The sequence below is a fragment of the Aethalodelphis obliquidens genome, unplaced genomic scaffold (genome assembly GCF_003676395.1).
Source record: "Aethalodelphis obliquidens isolate GAN/ISIS:26980383/991018 unplaced genomic scaffold, ASM367639v1 scaffold110, whole genome shotgun sequence".
Taxonomy (NCBI): Eukaryota; Metazoa; Chordata; class Mammalia; order Artiodactyla; family Delphinidae; genus Aethalodelphis; species Aethalodelphis obliquidens.
The window spans coordinates 2,187,813-2,210,291 of NW_020838054.1; the positions used below are offsets into that span (position 1 = coordinate 2,187,813).

Here is a 22,479-nt window from a genome sequence, read left to right on the forward strand (position 1 = left end):
CCATCCACCTATCCATCCATCCATCCACCCGTCCATCCACCCATTCATCCACCCATCCATCTATTCATCCACCCATCCATCCATCCATCCACCCATCCATCCACCCATCCATCCATCCATCCATCCATCCATCCACCCATTCGTCCATTTATTCAAAAACTACTTTCTGAGGACATATGATAGTCTTAAAATTAGGGATGAAGAAAAACACAAAACGACAGAACAATGTAGCACATGTCTTCATAGAGAATAAAAGGCCCAAGAAGGATCTAACACTCCCTGGGGGCATTGACGAAGTGCTCAGAGGTGGCAGCATCTTGAGGCTGCTTACAACTTTGACAGGTGGAGAAGGGCCCCAAAGAAGAGCACTCCATGCAGAACAGGGTGGCAAAGGCACTCAAAGGGATATGATGGGATGTAGACTATTACGGTCTCGAGTGACTGCATCCTGGTTTGTGTGATGGGGAGCAGAGAGACACAAACCTCAAGCAAATAAGTGCATCTATGGGAAAGGCCTTGAACGCCAGCCTAGGAGTTTGGACTTTATTTGTAAGAGAAACCCAATCACATCTTTTAGTTTTCAGAGTCATCGTTTTGAGAGTAACACTGGCCTACACTGTGTTTAATTGTCCCCTCCCACCTTTGAAAGGGGTCGGAACCATGAGCTGCCACCCCCTCTGTCCCTGCCCTGGGCTGTGTCATGCCTTCCTGGAGCCCCGCTCTCCCCGTCAGACATCCCTGGGCTTGGTATCCTTCTCCCTGGCATCTCAGCCAGGGGATCAATTCATCTCTTTCGGGCACTGAATCCAGCACTTGTACAGCGATTGCAGTGTTTTTAGCTGAGTTCTCCAATTTTGGAGATAATTCGTGCAAGTCGCAATTTTGACATTTGCAAGTGTTTACAGTAGACCTGGTTGTTGAAATGGGCTTTTGTAGTAAGTGCACAATTTGGAATCAGGCCTGATTTGCATTTTCTGCCAATTATCTGTGCTACCATGAGCCACGTGATAAAGGTAGAAGCAAGTGGGATAAAATGGTGAAACCAGGAGGGCCACCCACCCACTCTTTTGTTTCGCTTGATTCCTGCCAAAATGTTGGCTTAAAAGAAAAGTACATTTTAAATAACAATAATATTAACAGTGCATATAATGCTTCCATGTGCCTCGCCAGGCTCTAAGCACTTAATATATAGTCAATAATTGAATCCTCACTACCACTCCAAGGGGTCGGTAATTTGACTATCCCTAATTTCCAGAGGAGGAAACTAAGGTGCAGAGTCAAGTAATATGCTCAGACTCACTCAGCTAATAAACGAGTGAACCAGTCTTCAGATCCAGGTGTTCTGGTGATGTTTTGTCACACCGATTTGCAGATGCTCCAGTTCAAATTCCATCTTCCAAAACGTGGGTGTCTCCAGCAAACACATGTACCTGGGGCGCTGGCCCTTTCCTCAGTGCTTGCACCAGGACTAGGTGACACCACCCTCTCAGAAAGCATCCGTTTCTTCCATTCACGACAGAGCTTGCATGGCGGAAAGGGTCAGCACCCCAGGTATACAAGCCCAAACTTGCCCTATACAATTGTAATGAAATCTCTTTAAAAAAAAATAACAAGTAGAAATATTGGTATGTCATTAAGGACCTGCAAATGGTTAACTCCTCATTTATTTGGCACTCGAGGAAATGAGGTGATCTGGGTAATTGAAATTCTTGGATAACCAAAGGTTATCCTTCCGTAGGAATCACGTAATAGGAATCATTTTGAAATGTAATTAATATTTTCCTGACTTCCTATAAAAATTATCCTGAACATGCTTTAGCCTTTCTTGATCACTTAGACATTATTGTGAGCATCAGTTATTGTAGAGTGCTGTAATATTATACTATGCTGTAATTGTGTCCCCGGGAGCTATTGAGATAGCTAGGAATGCTTGCCTCTATATTGAATGGCATAGACTCTTGTGATTTTTAAGTTCTGACTTTGCTGTGTCATTTTCTTTGGCCCCCTGTGCTGTCGGGTTTCACATCTCAATTTTCCTAGTGGCTGTGCCTCTAGAAGTGTTTCCCCTTTCTCACCATCTATGATTTGCTAACGGGTGGGAATCAAATGGCCAAGCTTGTTAGGGTCTAATGTCCAAAGTCAGTTGTCTAGCAGCGAGGGGAAGAAGGCTTTGAGCAGCAAACTACGTGGGCTTGGTGACAGCCCTTTAGTTGAGAGGCCTTTTCCATCTCTTGTGGGATTTATGGTCGTCTTCTGGAGTAGTAATCATGCCGGAAGAGAAGTCTCTTGGGCAACAGAATCATGCTAACTCGATTGGAAAGTTCACTTTTGATTCAAACACAGCATCGCTGTTCTTGCTTATTTCTCTTAAAGGTAAATTATGCTGTGATGTTATTTTTATTCCATAGGGTGGCAAGATTAGCCTTAAAGTCACATTGTGACGCATCTTTTTAAAATGTTTTTGTTGAAGTGTAGTTGATTTACAATGTTGTGTTAGTTTCAGGTGTATAGCAAAGTGATTCAGTTATACATACGTGTTTGTGCGTGTGTGTGTGTGTGTATATATATATATATATATATATATGTTCTTGATATAATGAATTCTTGTATTTGCTTGAATTCATTGTCTCCAGTTTTGGAACACTTGCTTTGCCTTTGAAATTCTCTCCTCCATCTGCGAGGAGCTGCGCATGCCCTGTACGTCAAGGCAGAGCTTCTGCCTACAAGTTGTGTCAGGATCCACACAGGTGTCCACGCTCCCAGAGAGCCTGATGTGTGCAAATCCGGATTTCTCAAAACACTGAATGAATTGTGTTGAGGGTGACTTTCCAATAAAATTTAAATCCCTTTAGATAATTCGTTCCACTTGCATAGTTCAAATTGCTTGCTGTACTTCACCAAATTTGTGATGAAGTTTTAAGAACATGTCTCTTGCGAAAATAAGATACGTCTATTGCATATGTGTCACCGTCAAGGTAGAAAATTGGAGTTGTTTCTATAAAATAGAACAACTGAGCAAATCTATTAATTACAGTGTTATTTACACGTCTACAAAAATCACAATCACTTGTTTGTTTGAACTGAGTCCCCTTTACTTCCACAGAGGTGTCATTGCCTAGCTGAGTGACAAATTATACACTTGAATCTCACACATATGGGTCATTTGTTCCCATGTCGCACACATTTCCAGATAGATACCAGTCTTGTGTGTAATTCTGATAAAACGGCAGTTATGGCCGTGTTGTAGCTGGTTTGGCTGGCAAACGTTTATCCTTCAAATAGAGCTGCAGACAGTAGCCTAATTAATGGAATTCTTAACAGTGGTTTCCTATTGGCCAACATTAGTCAAGTTGTATCTTCAGCGGTAACAAATAGACCTTTGGCTTCTCTTGTATCATTTAACTAATGTTTGTATTGTATGTGTTCTTCCTTATAGGAATCCCAGCATCTGACCCCAGGATTCGCCTTACAAAGTAGGTGTTTTGAAAAAATCCTTCTTGATCCAAGCATCTCCTCTCCTCCCTCGCTTTCTTCTCCTTCCTACCTAACATCATGAAAACATGGAATAACAACAATAATAAAAAGTCACATCGTGACGCATCCAATGGGTTTCTTTTTTCTCCCATCTGTTATTCATGGCAGGATTCTGTGAAAGAGTATAACTGGAAGGGCTGCATGTTCAAGACCAATTTCATTCAGAATGATCATTTGACAGTAGGAAACATGGATGGTAAATGTCTGTGCGTTTTCTTTTCAGAGTGGAGCGACCCGACCAGCAGAGCTTCTACAAAGTGAGTACCGTTCAAGTCGTAAGTACTCAGGTTTCTGAAACACGCTTCTTCGGGGGCATTTCGCAAGGAAAAGGTGCTTCAGTGCCGAGCGAAGCTTGTTGTCTCTCCTGCTCCTTGAAAACAGGAACCTTGCCTCATGATAACATGGGGTGTGGTTAGAGGGGAGAATGAGATTTCCCACGATAGGCGAGTAACAGTCAAAATGAACGAATCATCACTAGGCTCTCTAATGGTGTAGAAGATACAGGCTGGGTCGATACCTGGGACACCAAAACAACTGTGATTCTGGAGTAGTTGTTGGAACGTTGTGTAACTTCAGCCGCAGACATCGTTATATGTAATATTCAGCCACCACCGATCAGGATGGAGAAAGGACCCGCCTGAGCAGCCATGCTCGGACGTGAGAGGTGGGGTGGATTGCTCTGGCCGGCCAGCCCGGGACCTTGCTGTTTGCAGGTCATCTGGTGACTGTATTTTAAAGATAAGGGCAGCCAGGAAGAGGTGGAATAAGTGATTACGTGACGCTAGGTTGAAGTTCAGAAGCCAGGGCCCTGTAATTCACTCCTCACTCTCTTCCTTTTTTATTAATGTTCACTGAAGGAGGGGTATGGAGAAACCAATTTCCTCAGATTAACCGTTGTAGATTTTGTAATAGCCATTTGTCCAAGAGAGTATCAAGGGAGTAGTTCTCTCACAACTTCTTTCATTCTTAATAATAGAAAATGGAAGCTGACTTTTCTGTGTAATAGTCACATACTTGAAATTTTTCAAAATGAAATAACTCATGACATTCAAGTGGCCTAATGGCACGCTTGAAGTGAATTGCTCACCTTTTGGTATTTCCACATTCTTGGTTCTGTTTAGTGGCAAAGCCCCCAGAGCCCTGACCCCATCACCAGACCTCTTATTTGGTTTTCTGGCCCGATCTGTGCCTTCTAATTCCGAGAATCCTCCATTTAAAGAATCGAGGGGAAAAAAAGAGACAAGAGGAAAATAAAACTATAACCTTGATTTAAGGACCAAATGATATGGAAACGTGGAAATCAAAATCATCTTTGATATTGTTCATTTCAGCTTTTCCAGGAATCATTTGGAATTGCCCTCCCCCTGTTATCCTAGTAAACAATAGACCTTATGCTCCTTACCTCCACTCCTGACTTACCCCACTCTTATTACAAAGCCAGTAAACTTCACACACACACACACACACACACACACACACACACAGTTGAGCATTCAGGAAATCAGTGCAGGTTTCCAACTATGAAAACACATACAAATATTTTTCCATTGTAAAATGATCCCATTCCTAAAACAAGAGTACATAGACCATAAAATGCAATATTTCAATAGTTTGTAACTAACGGAAATAAACTTGTCGATTGTGGTTTATAGCTAGAGGCTCTGCATTTCATAGCACAGGGTATACAGTGCATTCAGTAGGGCTGAGGTTCTCTATAGGAGGCACCCATAAAACCGGAAGACACTGAGTCTGTTTTATGAGTGAACTGCTCTCTTTTTAGCTGCCTGACCTAAAGGCCAGGCATTGTTCATCAGACTTCGGCTGGAATAAATTCCCTTCTTGGGTAGGGTATAGGTTTAACACAGGGCAGGTCAGAGTTATAATAATTATTTTTACTTTTAGCTTCCAAATTATTATCAGCTTAGCCGTTCCAGTCATTCTCACGTATTTCACTCCGGTGTGCTTTTTAAGTCAGCTTCTAGGATTTTCCGTGTGGCAGGGCAATCCTCTAGGCAACTAAGAGCATCCTGAGTGTAGACAGACTGCTGGTGGCTGGAGCTTGGTGGGAAGCAGCCCCAGGTCAGCCCTGCTGCAGCAGAGACACCCTCCCAACGCTTGTGGATGTCCTGGGCAAGCTCCTAACCCTCACTGCAGTAGAGAGACACGGGAGTCTTGTAGATCAGAGTCCCTTAATTGCTGGGCCACTTTACTTGTTTGCCTCATCTTGGCCTCGTTTCCCTGGATAACAAAATGCAGCTCTTCCATTAGGGCCTGGATTGTTTATAAGGACTGCACGCCCAGGCACCAGGTCTGAAAAACACTGGTGCAGGAGTCCCTGAGTGCAAGCTGGGAAGCGGCCAGCTCTGTGCTCCTGGCTCAGCAGGATCACCGACCTTTGCAGAAGGTCGCAAAGCATATCTCGCTCAGCATATGCTCCATTGACACACAGTGCTTTTTATGGGGTGTCCATCTAAATGGTGACATCCTACCTGCTCCAGCTGACTGCCCAGGAGGCCAGAGCGTGGGACTGTAGGAATTTCAAGATCTGGGCTCGAGCCTCTGCTCCAGGACAGTGATGGTACTGGGGGAAAGCACTGACCTAGGATTCAGAGGGTGTGAGTTTAAATCATGGGGGAATTTATTTTTATTTCAGAGTATAGAGTTAGAGTCGCTTGAGGGAAATGAAGCAAAGTAATGAGCAGATTGTATGTGCATACAGGTATATATGCAAACACTTGTCACAATTCAAATGTAAACAGCTATACTCTTTAGTAATTAAACTCAAGGTCAAAGTGCATTTGACTTTAACCCTTAATAATTTCTGGAGGAAAGAAGACCTGGCACGTGTTGTTTCCCTCAGCCTGCATGAGTCTGAGTTGTATTATAGTCTCGGAACAGGCCTCACCCAGGTCTTCTAAATCCAATGGAGTTTCAAGCCTCCTTCAAAAAAGGTCTCTCTCCCCAAAAAGAGAGTGGGGCATGGGCTGTCGAAGGTCAGATTGTATTTCTCCTGCTGTGCAGTTGTGTATTTGTACAGTAATATCACGTTCGTTCTGCCCCTAAAGCACCCATTTATTTCAATTGGAAGATTCAGGGATTGAATGGACACCCCAGACATTGGGTTACCTTCTAGTTTCTTCATGAAGCCATTAAGGAACAATGGAGGAGAAAACAGAAACTAAATCCAAAGAACTTGGATTTTCCTCATCGGGTCGGATGGCTTCATCTAGCTGGTTATGACATCTTGTCAATTACTTGTCAATACAGTGGCTTTACCACAATACATGAGTCTGTTGGTCTTTTATGAGCCGTCCTGAATAGGGACAGGTCAGATGCTTCCTGAGGAGCATTTCCAGACAGCAACCACGAGCTCAAAGGTTTCTGTCGAGTCAGTTCTTGACTTCAGCTAGTTTTGTGAGGACAGTTGAGAAAGTGGCAGTTCCTTTGTCATCCTCGGCTGTTTGCATTTAGACTCTGTCCGGCTGGAAATCATCCAGACCCCCTTTTAATCAAGTAGCTCCTGTGTTTTAGGGCGTGCTGTTGAAAATTCCGGGATAATTTCCATAAAAGCTCAACATAAAGGCAGATGTGGCCATAGGCTGTTCTTTCCTTGCCATAATACCAGTTCCTCCACTTCCGGTATTAGGTACGGGTCTGAAAACATCACAGCCATGGACCCAGAGAGTTGACAAAAGGCCTGACAAAGGCAGTCTAGTTGTGGCCCGTTTACCTGTGGGTGACAGGTAGGCATGCCACATGGGCAAATGCTTGAATGTAGCACTAGTTAGGAGGAAAGGACATTATACTCTCACAGGAATGGCGGACACCTGTGGCAATAATCATTGTGCTGTTGGGTCGTGCGCAAGGCTAGGTGCCAGGTCCCATGCCAGGTGCTCTTATATACATCACCCCGTTATACTTAGCAGCCACCCTGGAGGGGCTCCAAATTATTCCCATTTTACAGATGAGAAAAGCAAAGCTAGAATATTGTCCCTCCTTATGAAGTATACACAGTCCAGTGGGAGGACAAGTTGACTGTTTATCTCGAATGGACGTGTTGGCTATGAGTACACAGAAGGGCCGAGTCAGTTACACTGCTCTTCATGGGGAAGCTTGAATGCACAAAGCCCTCTCTTTTCCCACCGGGCTGTCCCTTCTCACGGTATCTGATGGGGTCGGGGCACAACCTTCAAATAGACTTGAAGAACTGAAGTTGATGGGAAGCAGTCCCACAAGAAATTATACCTCTCTGTTTTAGATGATTCAAAACCTGGTCAAAATTGCTTGATTTAACTGAAAGATCATTATCTCTGAACTTGTATTGATGTGGTATGAAGATTTCATTACCACAGGGAATAGAAAGAGTATAAGAATGCTTTCTGGTTTGCTATGACCAGTAACAAGCGTTACACCATTTCTTAGGTGAATTTTGAAACAAATTTTTTTACCAGAAAACCCCAAGAAACGAAAAACACATTCATGAAAATCCTGACCATCTTTCTACCAAAATTTTCATCATTGAAAACGTTTGCTTTGAGAATCTGATTTGAGAAGGAACTCCCACCTCCAGCAATTTCACATACTCTTTCCTAAGTAGATGTCTGGTCCGCTACACACTTTCCGTAGCAAAGTAACTGCGTAACGAGGCAGGGGGAAAAAATGACTGTTATTTTCGTAATCAGATTAATTCTTAATCAGAATACATGATTTGATACTTGGAACTTAGAAATACTACTAATCAGTTTGAGGCTTACAAAAGCCAAACTACACTCTTCCAATAAACTGGGAATCTTGGTCACTGGTTGCAGCCGTTCCGGCTTTCAAACTGAGACGTATGCCAACTCTTGCTTTTAACCTGTCTTGTATGCCCTGCCCTGCGTCGTAGAGCTTGCCAACTTTTCCTAAGGACTTAATATATTTTTGGAAGTTCTCCACTGCATCAGGGACAGCCACCTGGGAGCAGAGAAAACAAAATTTGGCAGCCTGTTCAAGCTGTGAATTAAAGGTAATTCACAGTTTGAAATGAATCAGCATGAGGTCCTTAAGAAGAGTAATCAGATATCAAGAGGATTTTATTCTGAGGACTGTATATTGGCTAATGTGACAACAAGCAGTATTGGCATTTGGAATGTTCGTGTCAAGAAGCACTGAAGCTGCTGGTGCTTGACGGGCACCAAGACTGAAAACTGGGCCTCCTTTGACGGGAGCTTTGGATTTCCACTTTCATTACAAAAGCTGCAAACATAGCATTTGTGCTCAGGGAGCATAAATCTTGAAAGATCAGGTTCGATTTTTGCGTCTTTGTTCACGGTCCCAAGATTTGTATGTTTCAGCTGGATTATGAGACACGTCTGTAATTAGAAACAAACATCTCTCTCTCTTTCTCTCAGGGAAAAGTCAAGGATCTCCTCTTTTCTACCCGATTTGCATCCATCTTTATATTCATTCATTCACGATTTCGTTCCTTTCAGCAAAAATGGGTTGAGCCCCTACTGTGTATAAGGCTCTGAGCGAGGCAGGGTGGTACCTCAGGGTGGAACACTGCGCATCCTACCCTCAGGGAACTCACAGGTTACTGAGGATTAGACTTGCACGGGTAACGCCAATACCTCAACTAGCTCATAACTGCGGAGTGCCTGCGGTGTGCCAGGCGCTTTCTTTCTTTGCAGGCCCAAAGGAGTCAGCCCTGTTATATTCTACGGCGGCAGAAACCAAAACTCAGAGATACTGAGCGAGTCACCCAAAGGGCCACAGTAACAAAGCCACGACCGGACAGACTCCAGAGCGCAGGCTGTCAACCCACATTAAAGCCACCCCATGGGCCGTCTGGAGAGGGCCCTCCCAATTTGAATTCAGTTGTCATCTTGCCCTGGTAGCAGACCAAAGTAGACTGACCCCAGGGGAGGCCAAAACGGTCCCTTGATCAGGGAAAGGATTGGATCTGGACATTGTCATTGAGTCAGGCCTCTCATACACAGCACACGCTGATGGGTGCTGATACGTACTCTAGAGGCAGGCACCGGTCCAGCCTCAGCTCAGGGCCTGCAGCCAGATGGTGTCACCATGCCTGTAAGATGCTTCCTTTGGTGAGATGCAAAGATGCAAGCCCGTAAGGGACTTTACCACCACTCAAAGTCCCCTTGAGGGTGATTTCGGTGGCCTGTGATGGGAACAACATCTGTCTCCAGAAATCTCCATTTAGCCATATTAAAGTAAAAAGAAGAGAACTGGTATTTGGGTCTGTTTTTATGACAGGTTTGTCCATTACTTTTCATGCTTACCAATGTGGAAATTGCTTTATATTATTGGAACGTTGCTTTATTTTATTGATATATCCTCATGGCAGAATCATTTTTAAAAATTATTCCCAACGTTATCAACCAGTGGCCTTATTTCTAAGTTCTCCTCGAGATTTTGAACAGTAAATGGTACTGAAGCAAATAATGCTGGTGGAAGTTGCTGAAGTTCATAAGCAAGAGACCAAAGTAAAGATAATTCCAGCTGTATGATTGAACATAGTGTCTTGATCACACATACACATGCATGCACATCCTCTGTCTCCCAGAATATCAGACCCCCCTCTAATGCATCTGATCTAATGAGATGCACACTCTTTTTTCACTTACTAGATTCTAAAATGCTATGACCAGGGCTACTTTTCATGTGCCCAGCGATTGATAATCTTATAGCACTTTCACACACTGTATTAGCCTCATGTGAGGGCCGCAGCAGCCCTGTTAGATAGCCAGGTGCAAAGAAGCCAGGCTTGGGCAGGCGGGGGGGAGATATTTACCAAAGTCCCCCAGCTAGGGAGTGGCGGAGCTGGGCCTGGAAGCGAGGACTCTGCACTTCCATCAGGACGTGCTGCCTTGTCCCCATGTCCCCTAGATGGCTGCAGGGTCAGAACTCATCAATCAGAGCCCTGACAAGTCTTCCAGGCCCAGATGAAGAAAATATAGCAGCAGTGCGGAAAGCCTCATGGATCATTCCTAGGAATTAAAAAGAAACAAACACCGCCCCCCCAAAAAAACACCCCACCCAACTGAGCCTGGAGTAGATGAGAAGGAATGTTCACCACGCTTCTGAGCTGTTCATTCTGTTTTCCATCCTATCAAGCATTTCACAAACAGCCAGATACTTTGCCCCAGTTACGTTATTGGGAACGTTCTGTCTAAATGGTCTGCTCTTGATACCTTCTCAGAGCTGCTAAAAGCCCTTCCGTTTTGCTGATGAGTAGGGAGCAGCGTTGGTAGAACACGGCAGATGCTTGCACGATTACAGTAGTAAAGTCAGTTGAAAAATTTGACAAATGCCTTTCTTTGTGCTTCATCTGTCCACTGTAATACGAGGACCAGAAAAGGAAAAGGTCTCAAAGCTATTTGATTGACATCTTCAAATATGCTGCCTGCACTGGGATGGAGCAGGGTGGGGTTGGAGTATGCCTTCTAAAACCCAAAGGAACACAATTGTTTTTCTTTGCTACCCTGTGAGATCTTGGCATCCAAGTACAACCCGTAACACACTACTTGGTCCTTGGCAAAGTTTCCAGGGTGCCTGAGAGAGCGTTGAGGGGGAAGAGGGCTTAGAAGGTCATGATTTACGGAGAAACCAACTTACAGTTCTGCCTCCACCATTGCCTAATTTCAGGAGTGACCTCATTGCTGCAGCTCAATATTATCACTATGTGGGATATTTCTAGATTTTCAAGAGAAAAATCCAAAAAAGTACCTAGTGCTTATAGTATCTAGAAATTGTCTAGTATATCTAGAAATTGAGAGGGTCATTCTATATTTCTCCAAAATCATTTTCATACATCACGTAGTACAGACAGAAGGGAAGCAAGCTAACTGCATGTGAACTGTGTGTCTGGGTCCTTACAGTCACCCCTTACAGGGGCCGTCTGTGGGCCAGGCACAGGGGCAAACATTTCACAAGCATTGGCTGTTTCATCCTCATAGCATCTCTGAGGCGGGATGTCCTCATCATCACCAGTCCCAGGATTGTCCTCTCAAAGGCTCAGAGAGGGCACCTGGCAAATACCCCAAACACCCATGGCTGGACAGCCAATGCCGTTGATGACGCAGGAACCGGGCCTGCCTGGAGTTCTCTGCGCTGCGCCACTGCTCTGCTCACCTGCCGTCCTCACAACCCCTCTGTCAGATGAAACTGACCTCATGGAGAAGGAAATCGCATCTCAGAGCCTTTCAATGAGCGGCTCAGGATTACACAGCCAGTTATGGAAGGAGACGGACTTTCTCCAGGATTCTTGGATGACAAAACTTGAACTTTTCTTTCTGATACCTTATCTGCCGCACCCCTATAAAAATTCAATTGAACAATTATGAATTAAGTACAGAGACAGATAATACTCTTCTGGTTCGATGACATTTTCTATTTCCACACAGAGCATAGTCTTCATTACATTCAGGCTTGACTCAATTCTGGGAGCCAGGAGAGGGGAGGAACCTCAGCTGCCAGGTGGCTCAAATCCCAGCTCCCTCACTTCCTGCTGTGTGACTTGATGCAGTCACCTGGCGTTTTCTGAGCCTTTGTTTCAACAGATATAACATGGAGAAGCGCTATTGCTCAGACTCTGTCGTGAAATGCGCTGCCATCGGATGGGCTCCTGAATGGGCTTTGACGTCCATCATTCGCATTGTTCTCTCCCCGTGTTAGCAGTGAGGAAAGTCGTGCTCAGATGGCTTAAGCGCGGGCCCCAGGCTCACACAACTCACTGTTGCAAGGCCCAGTTCCACTTCTTGACTCCTAGTTAAGTGCTCTTTTTGATAGTATCTGCCATGACTTCTCACAAGTGTTGTGTCGATGTGGTTTGAATCAAAGGATCAACTCCCAACGCCGAGATCAGTGGACTGAAAGCCAGCCACTAAGGAGGCCACTCCTCTCCTGCTTAGATTAGATGTCCCCAGCACGCTTCTGGACGTTCCACCGTGTTGAGAAGAGTGAGTCCATTCTCCTACCCACCTACCCACCCACAAGGGATCATTATTTGATTCAGTGATAGTTTGAGCATTTGCAGAAGAATTTGAACAGTGAAAAAAAATCAAATATGTCTTACAATCTCACTGTCTTAGAGAATGGAATTTGGGGGTTAGGTCCACCCTTTATCTTCATGCTTTTGGGGGGGGAGCTGTCTCTCTTATTCTGAGGTTGAAGAGGACCTGAAGCCAGTGACCTGTCTTGACCTTTACAACGGGATTAAAATTCCAGGTTGCTACTGTGGTAACCACACCTTGAAAATTAGATCCTGACACTCACTGAGAAATTTAAAAGTTCACCGCTGCCATGAACTTTGAAGAAACGTTGCTTACAATTTCAGTGACAGCCTCTTGATTAAAATAATCTGCCTTTCTGTCTGCTAGAAAGAGTGTGTGTGTGTGTGTGTGTGTGTGTGTGTGTGTGTGTGTGTGTGTGTGTGTTGGGGGGCGGTGCTAAAAGATTATATCTTGATGGATTTTTTAAACATAAAAAAATGGTTGTGGTTTGAAGCAAAGTGGTTTTCTGCATGAAATTTAAATCAACCTCAGCTCAATTTATAGTATTCAGAGAGAGCTGTGATATTCAGGGTGGCAGGAAGCCAAGAGACACAGAAAAGATGTAAAGACACTCAGAGAAGATACTTCTGGGGGTCCTTCCCAGAAAACCTCAGTGACCCATGGTCCAAACGGCAGCCACTTTGAAACCACAGATTGCTGGGCCCAGGGTCTGCGCAGGAGGGAAAATGCAGGGCAGGCACACGACAGGCTTGCAGATCAAGAGAGCAGGCAGTCACTGACTTGCCCAGTGGCATAAAGAGCTGGAAGTCATATTCATGCTCCTAAAGCCAAGGGCAATAGGAACCAAGCAACAGAGGGCATCTCACCTCTGAAAAAGATGAGGGATGGAGGCATTGAAATTCCGGGGATTCTCCATCCTTCCTTCCTTTTGTATTTCTCTCTCAAGACGGCAGTCCATGGTGAGTCTGGCTTTATAATTAGTTGTGAGCTATGCCTGTGGTTCCAGGATTTTTAAAAATTGGATCGGGCTTTTTTTTTTTTTTTTTGACATGCTGCAACAGGATTGGAATGTGTGTTTCTTAGGCAACACATTAAAAAATACCTCTGTAACTCTCTGAAAGGAGCAGTTTCACACCAGAAGTGATGATCTCACTCCGAGGAAGCTGGCAGACTCTTTCCCATGCAACAGAGAGCAAATATTAAACCAGTTGGACAATATGAGGTAGTTATAGGAGGGAGGGATGCAGAGCAACAGGAACTCTCCGCCTGCACAGAGGGGCAGCTCTGCCTGAAGACCTGAGGGGAGCTTGCCTCTCATGTCACTTGAGGGTCTCTTCAGTCTGCTTTGGTCAGTCTGTGTGCCGAGGAGACTGGGATAGTGATGACCAAATTGCGATGTTCCTCCAAACCCAAGGAATGCTTGGGAAAGCCCAGCAAATACCACCAGTCTTCCACTCCAGAGGGTTCTGGAACCTCAGGTAGCACCTTTGGCTCTACTGACATGATAGGTTCACAAGTCTGTGCGCTCCTTAGGGAGAAGTGTGGTATGGATTCGCCTGTGTTTCCTTAGCAACTAGTACAGGACCCGCTACACGGTAGATAACCAGAAATTGTTATCGAGTGAATGGTACATAGTAAAATAAGGATCCAGAAGGTGTCGGTTATTCTGAATTAATAATAATAACATTTTTAAAAGTGTTTATTTTGTTTATTTATTTTGGCTGCATTGGGTCTTCGTTGCTGCGCGCGGGCTTTTCTCTGGTTACGGCGAGCAGGGGCTACTCTTCGTTGTGGTGCGCAGGCTTCTCATCGCGGTGGCTTCTCTTCTTGCGGAACATGGGCTTCAGTAGTTGTGGCTCGCGGGCTCTAGAGCACAGGCTCAGTAGTTGTGGCACATGAGCTTAGTGGCTCCGCGGCATGTGGGATCTTCCCGGACCAGGGTTCGAACCCATGTCCCCGGCATTGGCAGGCGGATTCTTAACCACTGCGCCACCAGGGAAGCCCAATAATAACATTTTTGAGATCTTTTATTCTTAGATTCCTCAATCCATATTGAAAAGGTAGTATCATAAGAAGAAATAAAAATGCTTGAATGTGTGCACATGTGAGTGGTTTAGTCATGGAAAGCCATGTAATGTAGAGATTGAAGTGGACAGGCTCCAGAGCCATGTTGCCTGCGTTCAGATTCCACCTTCTCCATCTTTTAGTCATGTGACCTTGGCCAAGTTGCTTAACCTCTCTGTCACTCAGTTTCCTCATCTGTAAAATGGGGATGGTAATAGCACCTGCACGGTAGGGCTAAATGATTGAAGTGCCTCTCGCAGTGCTTGATATATAGGAAGCTCTCAATACACGTTAACTGTTGCTATTCATTACGCTTAGGGTCAGTACTGCCGTTATCACTCAGTGCTCTGAATCAGTGACATTTGCACTACATTCCAATCTTCAGTCACTTGGGGAACCTTTCCCTCCCTTCCCTGACTTGTCCCAGAGGCTCCCAGTTGGAGGAAGACGTCTCCAGAACGCGCAAACCTGGACTACCTTGAATCTTTCCTCTGTTGACCCAGCTACCCCAGGACCCGAGGATAAAAATGAAGAATGGCAGATATGTCTTAAATGCATGCACTTCGGGTACTAGGCACTTTCTTCTTCTTGGGAGCTCATCACAGCATCTTATCACAGCCACACTTGTGCTTTTAATCCTGTGACTACTTTTAAAAAATCAAAGCTAGAACTTATGAAGCCCAGGCACTATGTTGAGTGTTTTATGTCCACTAGCTAATTGAATATTCACAACCCGATGAGATGTCGGCACTGCTCTTACACATTTTACACAAAAGAAACTGAGGTTCACGAATGGAAACTAAGTTCTTGCAGCCAGTAATGGTGGGCTCTGTGTCGGGCTGACTCTGGTAAGAGCCCTGAACCGCAGCCTTCCTGCCTACCAGTGAAATGGCCAATCCCGGAATCCACCTGGACTCCATTGTCTTGGGAAATGGCAACACCTCCTCAGAGATAACAGAGGCACAGAACTTGACGAAAGACATTCTCTGCCCCTGATTCCCTGGATAGCCTCTCACCTTTGGTATAATCATCACTGGGGTAATTTCATAATTGTGGAGTCATAATTGTGGATTGCTTGGTTCACATCTGTATGAATAACTATTTCCGAAATATTATAACAAGCACGTTGGCAGTTTTCTAATCAAGTAGCACAGAGTCCTTTTCTAAATTCCCTTTTATTTTGCATGCATAGGGGATTTGTCTCGATAACAAAAAAACGTGAATAAAATTTCATGGACTAGACCCCGCCATTCTGTGAAACAAACACTCTGTTCCCTTGCCTGGGCAAATCATTCCTGATGCTGCAAACCTGCTTCTGTTTCCTTGGTCTAAAAAGACATTTCAGACTCTGCCTTTAATTACGATCAGGTTTGACTCTGAATCCCTTGAGAAATAAGCTTGTTTTTGCTGGGAGGGATGGTAAAATAACATTTAAATAGGTTTTAAAAATAAGAATGAAATCTCAGAAGACACACTATTGAGGAACATACTGTATATCAAAATATATCAACACATAGTTGTAACAGTGACTTAGTAAACACACTGCTGACTGAACTGTGAAAAATAATCCACTGAGGTGCTATTTCCCTCACGCCTTAGCACTGGGTTAAGAAAGTATCACCATAAAGTAGATATGCACTGTGTAAAAATATTTGTGTGTGTGTTTTTTAAAAATACCTCTTTCAGGTATCTTTCAGACTAATCAACAGACTAATCTTTCCTCTTGCCTTGCTAGGACAAGTATACTATAAGGGATTTAGTTAAGTGGTATATTAAGTGAAGGTCTAACACAGTTTTAGAAGATAAAAACTCTGAGCAAAAAACTGTCTTTAGCAAATTGATTCTGAATGTGACATAAATTAAGTATAAAATACGGTCAAAGGAGGTTCAATGAAATCTTTCCAATCTGTCACCTAATTTAGAATTTGACACCACTTGTATTTTCTACTGGCACCTCTATTATTATAAGAACGTGAAACTGTAGGTAAAATAAATATATCAGTACAAGTAAATGAATTTCCATGTTCTGGAAAGTGATCTAGTCTCTGGATAGCCTGAATTATCCTGGTAAAGAGACCACCTCTGTGGAAGAACACAGCTCCCGGAGACCATTCTTTTGTATAAAGTTTTATGTTAAATTCCTAGAAGCCCTGTTCCAAAACTATAGAATGTTAGGAGTTATTCCTAAGAATACGTCCCTCTATTACTCTTGCTAAAACTTTTAGATCTAAACTAAACTAACTTGACTTGTAAAGTCATGGTTCAGTTTAGATCTGTTGTCTTTAATTCCATGTAAGAAAAAGTTTGATGAGCTATGATGAGACAGTTCGTTATGCACACCAGAGCATGTCAAACCATGTCCAGTTTAAAGTCATCAGATAACTTCCCCCATTTGAACCTATGGTATAAAACTATTTTCTTAGTTTAATTCCAATCATGTGACTGGTGCATGTGTACAAAGGTTTCAAAGCAGCGTTTCTCATAAATAGCATTTAAATAGCTCCTCCTTTGCAAAAGAAAGCAAGGGACAAAGCAGACGAATCATGATGGTCTCTCAGAATGAAAAACCTGAGAAGATGCACATCCACATGCCTACTCCTTCCCAGTATAGTTTGGCCACATGATGGTTATCACTGAATGATTGGAACTCACAGTTTTACGCGGGAGAGAAGAAGAAAAGCCATATAGAGATGTTTTCCCACTTGAAGCAAATCTGTCACAAAAATTCTCTCATATATTTCCAAACAGATAAAAAGGTAATTTTTCACCCTTAAAAAAGAATCCTTCACTCTGAAAATGATTCACTACAGATTTCCTCTAAATAGTAAGCTCACGCCATGCATTCACAATATGGTTTGATTTTCAAAACATCAATTTACATGCACTATCCAGAAACAGATCTATTGTGCAAAGTGATGCTTACTTGTATAGCATAAAAAGGTAAAAATATGTTTTAAAAACTGGGGTCCATGGTTTATAGCGTGTGTTCATCATTAATATTAATTACGTATAGTCCAGCAGCTTTCGCTAACACAAGCAGAGGTGGAGATGCCACAGGCTGCCTCAGAGGTCGTTCCATAATGCTCATTCATAATTAGCAAAATGCCATATTTCAGCGGCAGTCAATCAAACACGGCCTTGTTCTTGTTCTCATGGGAGCCGAATCCATCAGTCCCTTCTTCCCCCTTCAGTTTGCCTGATTCACAGACACATTCCATGAGCTGAAAATCTAACAGTAAATTAGGGAGAAAATTAGAGCCGTTTTCACAACTAACATTGGAAACGGAATGTAATCCTTGGAGTGCAGAATATTCACAGCCAAAGTGAAATGGACAGATCGGTAACTAGAGACGTGGTGTAGCGTCGCTCGGAACATGAATTCTCTAAAGAACCCTGGACAGACGGGGAGAGGCAGCGTGTCCAGAGGAGTGCCTCCGGAGTGTGTTGCCCTGGAGTTTGGAGCCGTGTGGCTGCCAGGGTCTTGGTGCTCCGGACGGCTGTCAGACCTGTGCCTCTGAGGTGGGAGAGACGAGTTCAGGACATGGCCATTCAGAAACCTCCCGGCTCCACGTAATACTAAACAGTGAGAGCTCTCCCAGAGATCTCCATCTCAGCGCTAAGACCCAGCTCCACTCGTGACCAGCAAGCTACAGTGCTGGACACCCCATGCCAAACAACTAGCAAGACAGGAACACAACCCCACCCATTAGCAGAGAGGCTGCCTAAAATCATAATAACGTCACAGACACCCCAAAACACACACCAGATGCGGTCCTGCCCATCAGAAAGACAAGATCCAGCCTCATCCACCAGAACACAGGCACCAGTCCCCTCCACCAGGAAGACTCCACAACCCACTGAACCAACCTCACCCACTGGGGGCAGACACCAAAAACAACGGGAACTAAGAACCTGCAGCCTGCCAAATGGAGACCCCAAACACAGTAAGATAAGCAAAATGAGAAGACAGAAAAACACACAGCAGATAAAGGAGCAAGATAAAAACCCATCAGACCAAACAAATGAGGAAATAGGCAGTCTACCTGAAAAAGAATTCAGAGTAATGATAGTAAAGATGACCCAAAATCTTGGAAATAGACTGGAGAAAATACAAGAAATGTTTAACAGGGACCTAGAAGAACTAAAGAGCAAACAAAGCAATGATGAACAACACAATAAACGAAACTAAAAATTCTCTAAGAAGGAATCAATAGCAGAATAGCTGAGACAGAAGGACGGATAAGTGACCTGGAAGATAAAATAGTGGAAATAACTACTGCAGAGCAGAATAAAAAAAAAAACAAAGGAATTGAGGACAGTCTCAGAGACCTCTGGGACAACATTAAATGCACCAGCATTTGAATTATAGGGGTCCCAGAAGAAGAAGAGAAGAAGAAAGGGACTAAGAAAATATTTGAAGAGATTATAGTTGAAAACTTCCCTAACATGGGAAAGGAAATAATCAAGCCCAGGAAGTGCAGGGAGCCTATACAGGATAAATCCAAAGAGAAACACACCAAGAAACATGTTAATCAAACTAACAAAAATTAAATACAAAGAAAAAATATTAAGAGCAGCAAGGGAGTCTGTCATACAGAGTGAAGTAAGTCAGAAAGAGAAAGACAAATACCGTATGCTAACACATATATATGGAATTTAAGGAAAAAAATGTCATGAAGAACCTAGGAGTAAGACAGGAATAAAGACACAGACCTACTAGAGAACGGACTTGAGGATATGGGGAGGGGGAAGGGTGAGCTGTGACAAAGCAAGAGAGAGGCATGGACATATATACACTACCAAACGTAAGGTAGATAGCTAGTGGGAAGCAGCCGCATAGCACAGGGAGATCAGCTCGGTGCTTTGTGACCGCCTGGAGGGGTGGGATAGGGAGGGTGGGAGGGAGGGAGACGCAAGAGGGAAGACATATGGGAACATATGTATATGTATAACTGATTCACTTCGTTATAAAGCAGAAACTAACACACGATTGTAAAGCAATTGTACTCCAGTAAAGATGTAAAACAAAAAAGTAAATACTTTAAAATGAGCAGTCTCTGCTAGTAGCTACATTACACAAATGTCTGAATACTTTAAATGCCTATTTTCATCTAATAAGAGCAGATAAAGTTTTCATAAAAAAAAAACAGCAAGGGCAAAACAACAAATAACATACAAGGGAATCCCTATAAGGTTAACAGCTGATCTTTCAGCAGAAACTCTGCAAGCCACAAAGGAGTGGCAGGACATATTTAAAGTGATGAAAGGGAAAAACCTACAACCAAGACTACTCTACCCAGCAAGGAACTCATTCAGATTTGACAGAGAAATTAAAACCTTTACAGACAAGCAAAAGATAAGAGAATTCAGCACCACCACACCAGCTTTACAACAAATGCTAAAGGAACTTCTCTAGGAAGGAAACACGAGAGAAGGAAAAGACCTACAATAACAAACCCAAAACAGTTAAGAAAATGGTAATATGAACATACATATTGATAATTATCTTATATGTAAATGGATTAAATGCTCCCACCAAAAAACACAGACTGGCTGAATGGATACAAAAACAAAACCCGTATATATGCTGTCTACAAGAGACCCACTTCAGACCTAGGGACACATACAGACTGAAAGTGAGGGGATGGAAAAAGATATTCAATGCAAATGGAAATCAAAAGTAAGCTGGAGTAGCAATTCTCATATCAGACAAAAGAGACTTTAAAATAAAGACTATTACAAGAGACAAAGAAGGACACTACATAATGATCAAGGGATCGATCCAAGAAGATATAACAATTGTATATATTTATGCACCCAACGTAGGAGCACCTCAATACATGAAGCAAATGCTCACAGCCATAAAAGGGGAAATCGACAGTAACACAATCATAGTAGGGGACTTTAACACCCCACTTTCACCAATGGACATCCAAGGTGAAAATAAATAAGGAAACACAAGCTTTAAATGATACATTAAACAAGATGGACTTAATTGATATTTATAGGACATTCCATCCAAAAACAGCAGAATACACTTTCTTCTCAAGTGCTCATGGAACATTCTCCAGGATAGATCATATCTTGGGTCACAAATCAAGCCTGGTAAATTGAAGAAAATTGAAATCATATCAAGTATCTCTTCCAACCACAATACTATGAGACTAGATATAAATTACAGGAAAAAAGATTAAAAAATACGAACACATGGAGGCTAAACAATACACTACTAAATAACCAAGAGATCAGTGAAGAAATCAAACGGGAAATCAAAAAATACCTAGAAACACATGACAGTGAAAACACGATGACCCAAAACCTAGGGATGCAGCAAAATCAGTTCAAAGAGGGAAGTTTATAGCAATACAATCCTACCTCAAGAAACAAGAAACATCTCAAATAAACAACCTAACCTTACACCTAAAGCAATTAGAGAAAGAAGAACAGAAAAACCACAAAGTTAGCAGAAAGAAAGAAATCATAAAGATCAGATCACAAATAAATGAAAAACAAATGAAGGAAACGATAGCAAAGATCAATAAAACTAAAAGCTGGTTCTTTGAGAACATAAACAAAATTGATAAACCATTAGCCAGACTCATCAAGGAAAAAAGGGAGAAGACTCAAATCAATAGAATTAGAAATGAGAAAGGAGAAGTAACAACTGACACTGCAGAAATACAAAGGCTCATGAGAGATTACTACAAGCAACTCTATGCCATAAAATGGACAACCTGGAAGAAATGGACAAATTCTTAGAAATGCACAACCTTCCGAGACTGAACCAGGAAGAAATAGAAAATATAAACAAACCAGTCACAAGCACTGAAATTGAAACTGTGATTAAAAATCTTCCAACAAACAAAAGCCCAGGACCAAATGGCTTCACGGGCAAATTCTATCAAACATTTAGAGAAGAGCTAACACCTATCCTTCTCAAAGTCTTGCAAAATATAGCAGAGGGAGGAACACTCCCAAACTCATTCTACGAGGCCACCATCACCCTGATACCAAAACCAGACAAAGATGTCACAAAGGAAGAAAACTACAGGCCAATATCACTGATGAACATAGATGCACAAATCCTCAACAAAATACTAGCAAACAGAATCCAACAGCACATTAAAAGGATCATACACCATGATCAAGTGGGGTTTATCCCAGGAATGCAAGGATTATTCAATATACGCAAATCAATCAACGTGATACACCATATTAACAAATTGAAGGAGGAAAACCATATGATCATCTCAACGGATGCAGAGAAAGCTTTCAACAAAATTCAACACCCATTTATGATAAGAACCCTCCAGAACGTAGGCGTCGAGGGAACTTACCTCAACATAATAAACGCCATATATGACAAACCCACAGCCAACATCATTCTCAGTGATGAAAAACTAAAAGCATTTCCTCTAAGATCAGGAAAGAGACAAGGTTGTCCACTCTCACCACTATTATTCAACATACTTTTGGAAGTTTTAGCCACAGCAATCAGAGAAAAAAGCAATAAAAGGAATCCAAATCAGAAAAGAAGAAGTAAAGCTGTCACTGTTTGCAGATGACATGATACTATACAGAGAGAATCCTAAAGATGCCACCAGAAAACTACTAGAGCTAATCAATGACTTTGGTAAAGTGGCAGCATACAAAATTAATGCACAGAAATCTCTGGCATTCCTATACACTAATGATTAAAAATCTAAAAGAGAAATTAAGGAAACACTCCCATTTACCATTGCAACAAAAAGAATAAAGTACCTAGGAATAAACCTACCTAAGGAGACAAAAGACCTGTATGCAGAAAACTGTAAGACACTGATGAAAGAAATTAAAGATGATACCATCAGATGGAGAGATATACCAT

General features: G+C 42.8%; 1 protein-coding gene across 1 annotated transcript in view; it reads left to right on the top strand.

Moving 5' to 3' along the window:
• Nucleotides 1-22,479, top strand: part of AFF2 (ALF transcription elongation factor 2) — a 487,389-nt gene that overhangs the window by 334,429 nt on the left and 130,481 nt on the right. The window contains 2 exon segments of the mRNA XM_027096865.1: nucleotides 3,437-3,473; nucleotides 3,758-3,809. Of these exon segments, the coding sequence (XP_026952666.1) occupies nucleotides 3,437-3,473; nucleotides 3,758-3,809 (89 nt within the window).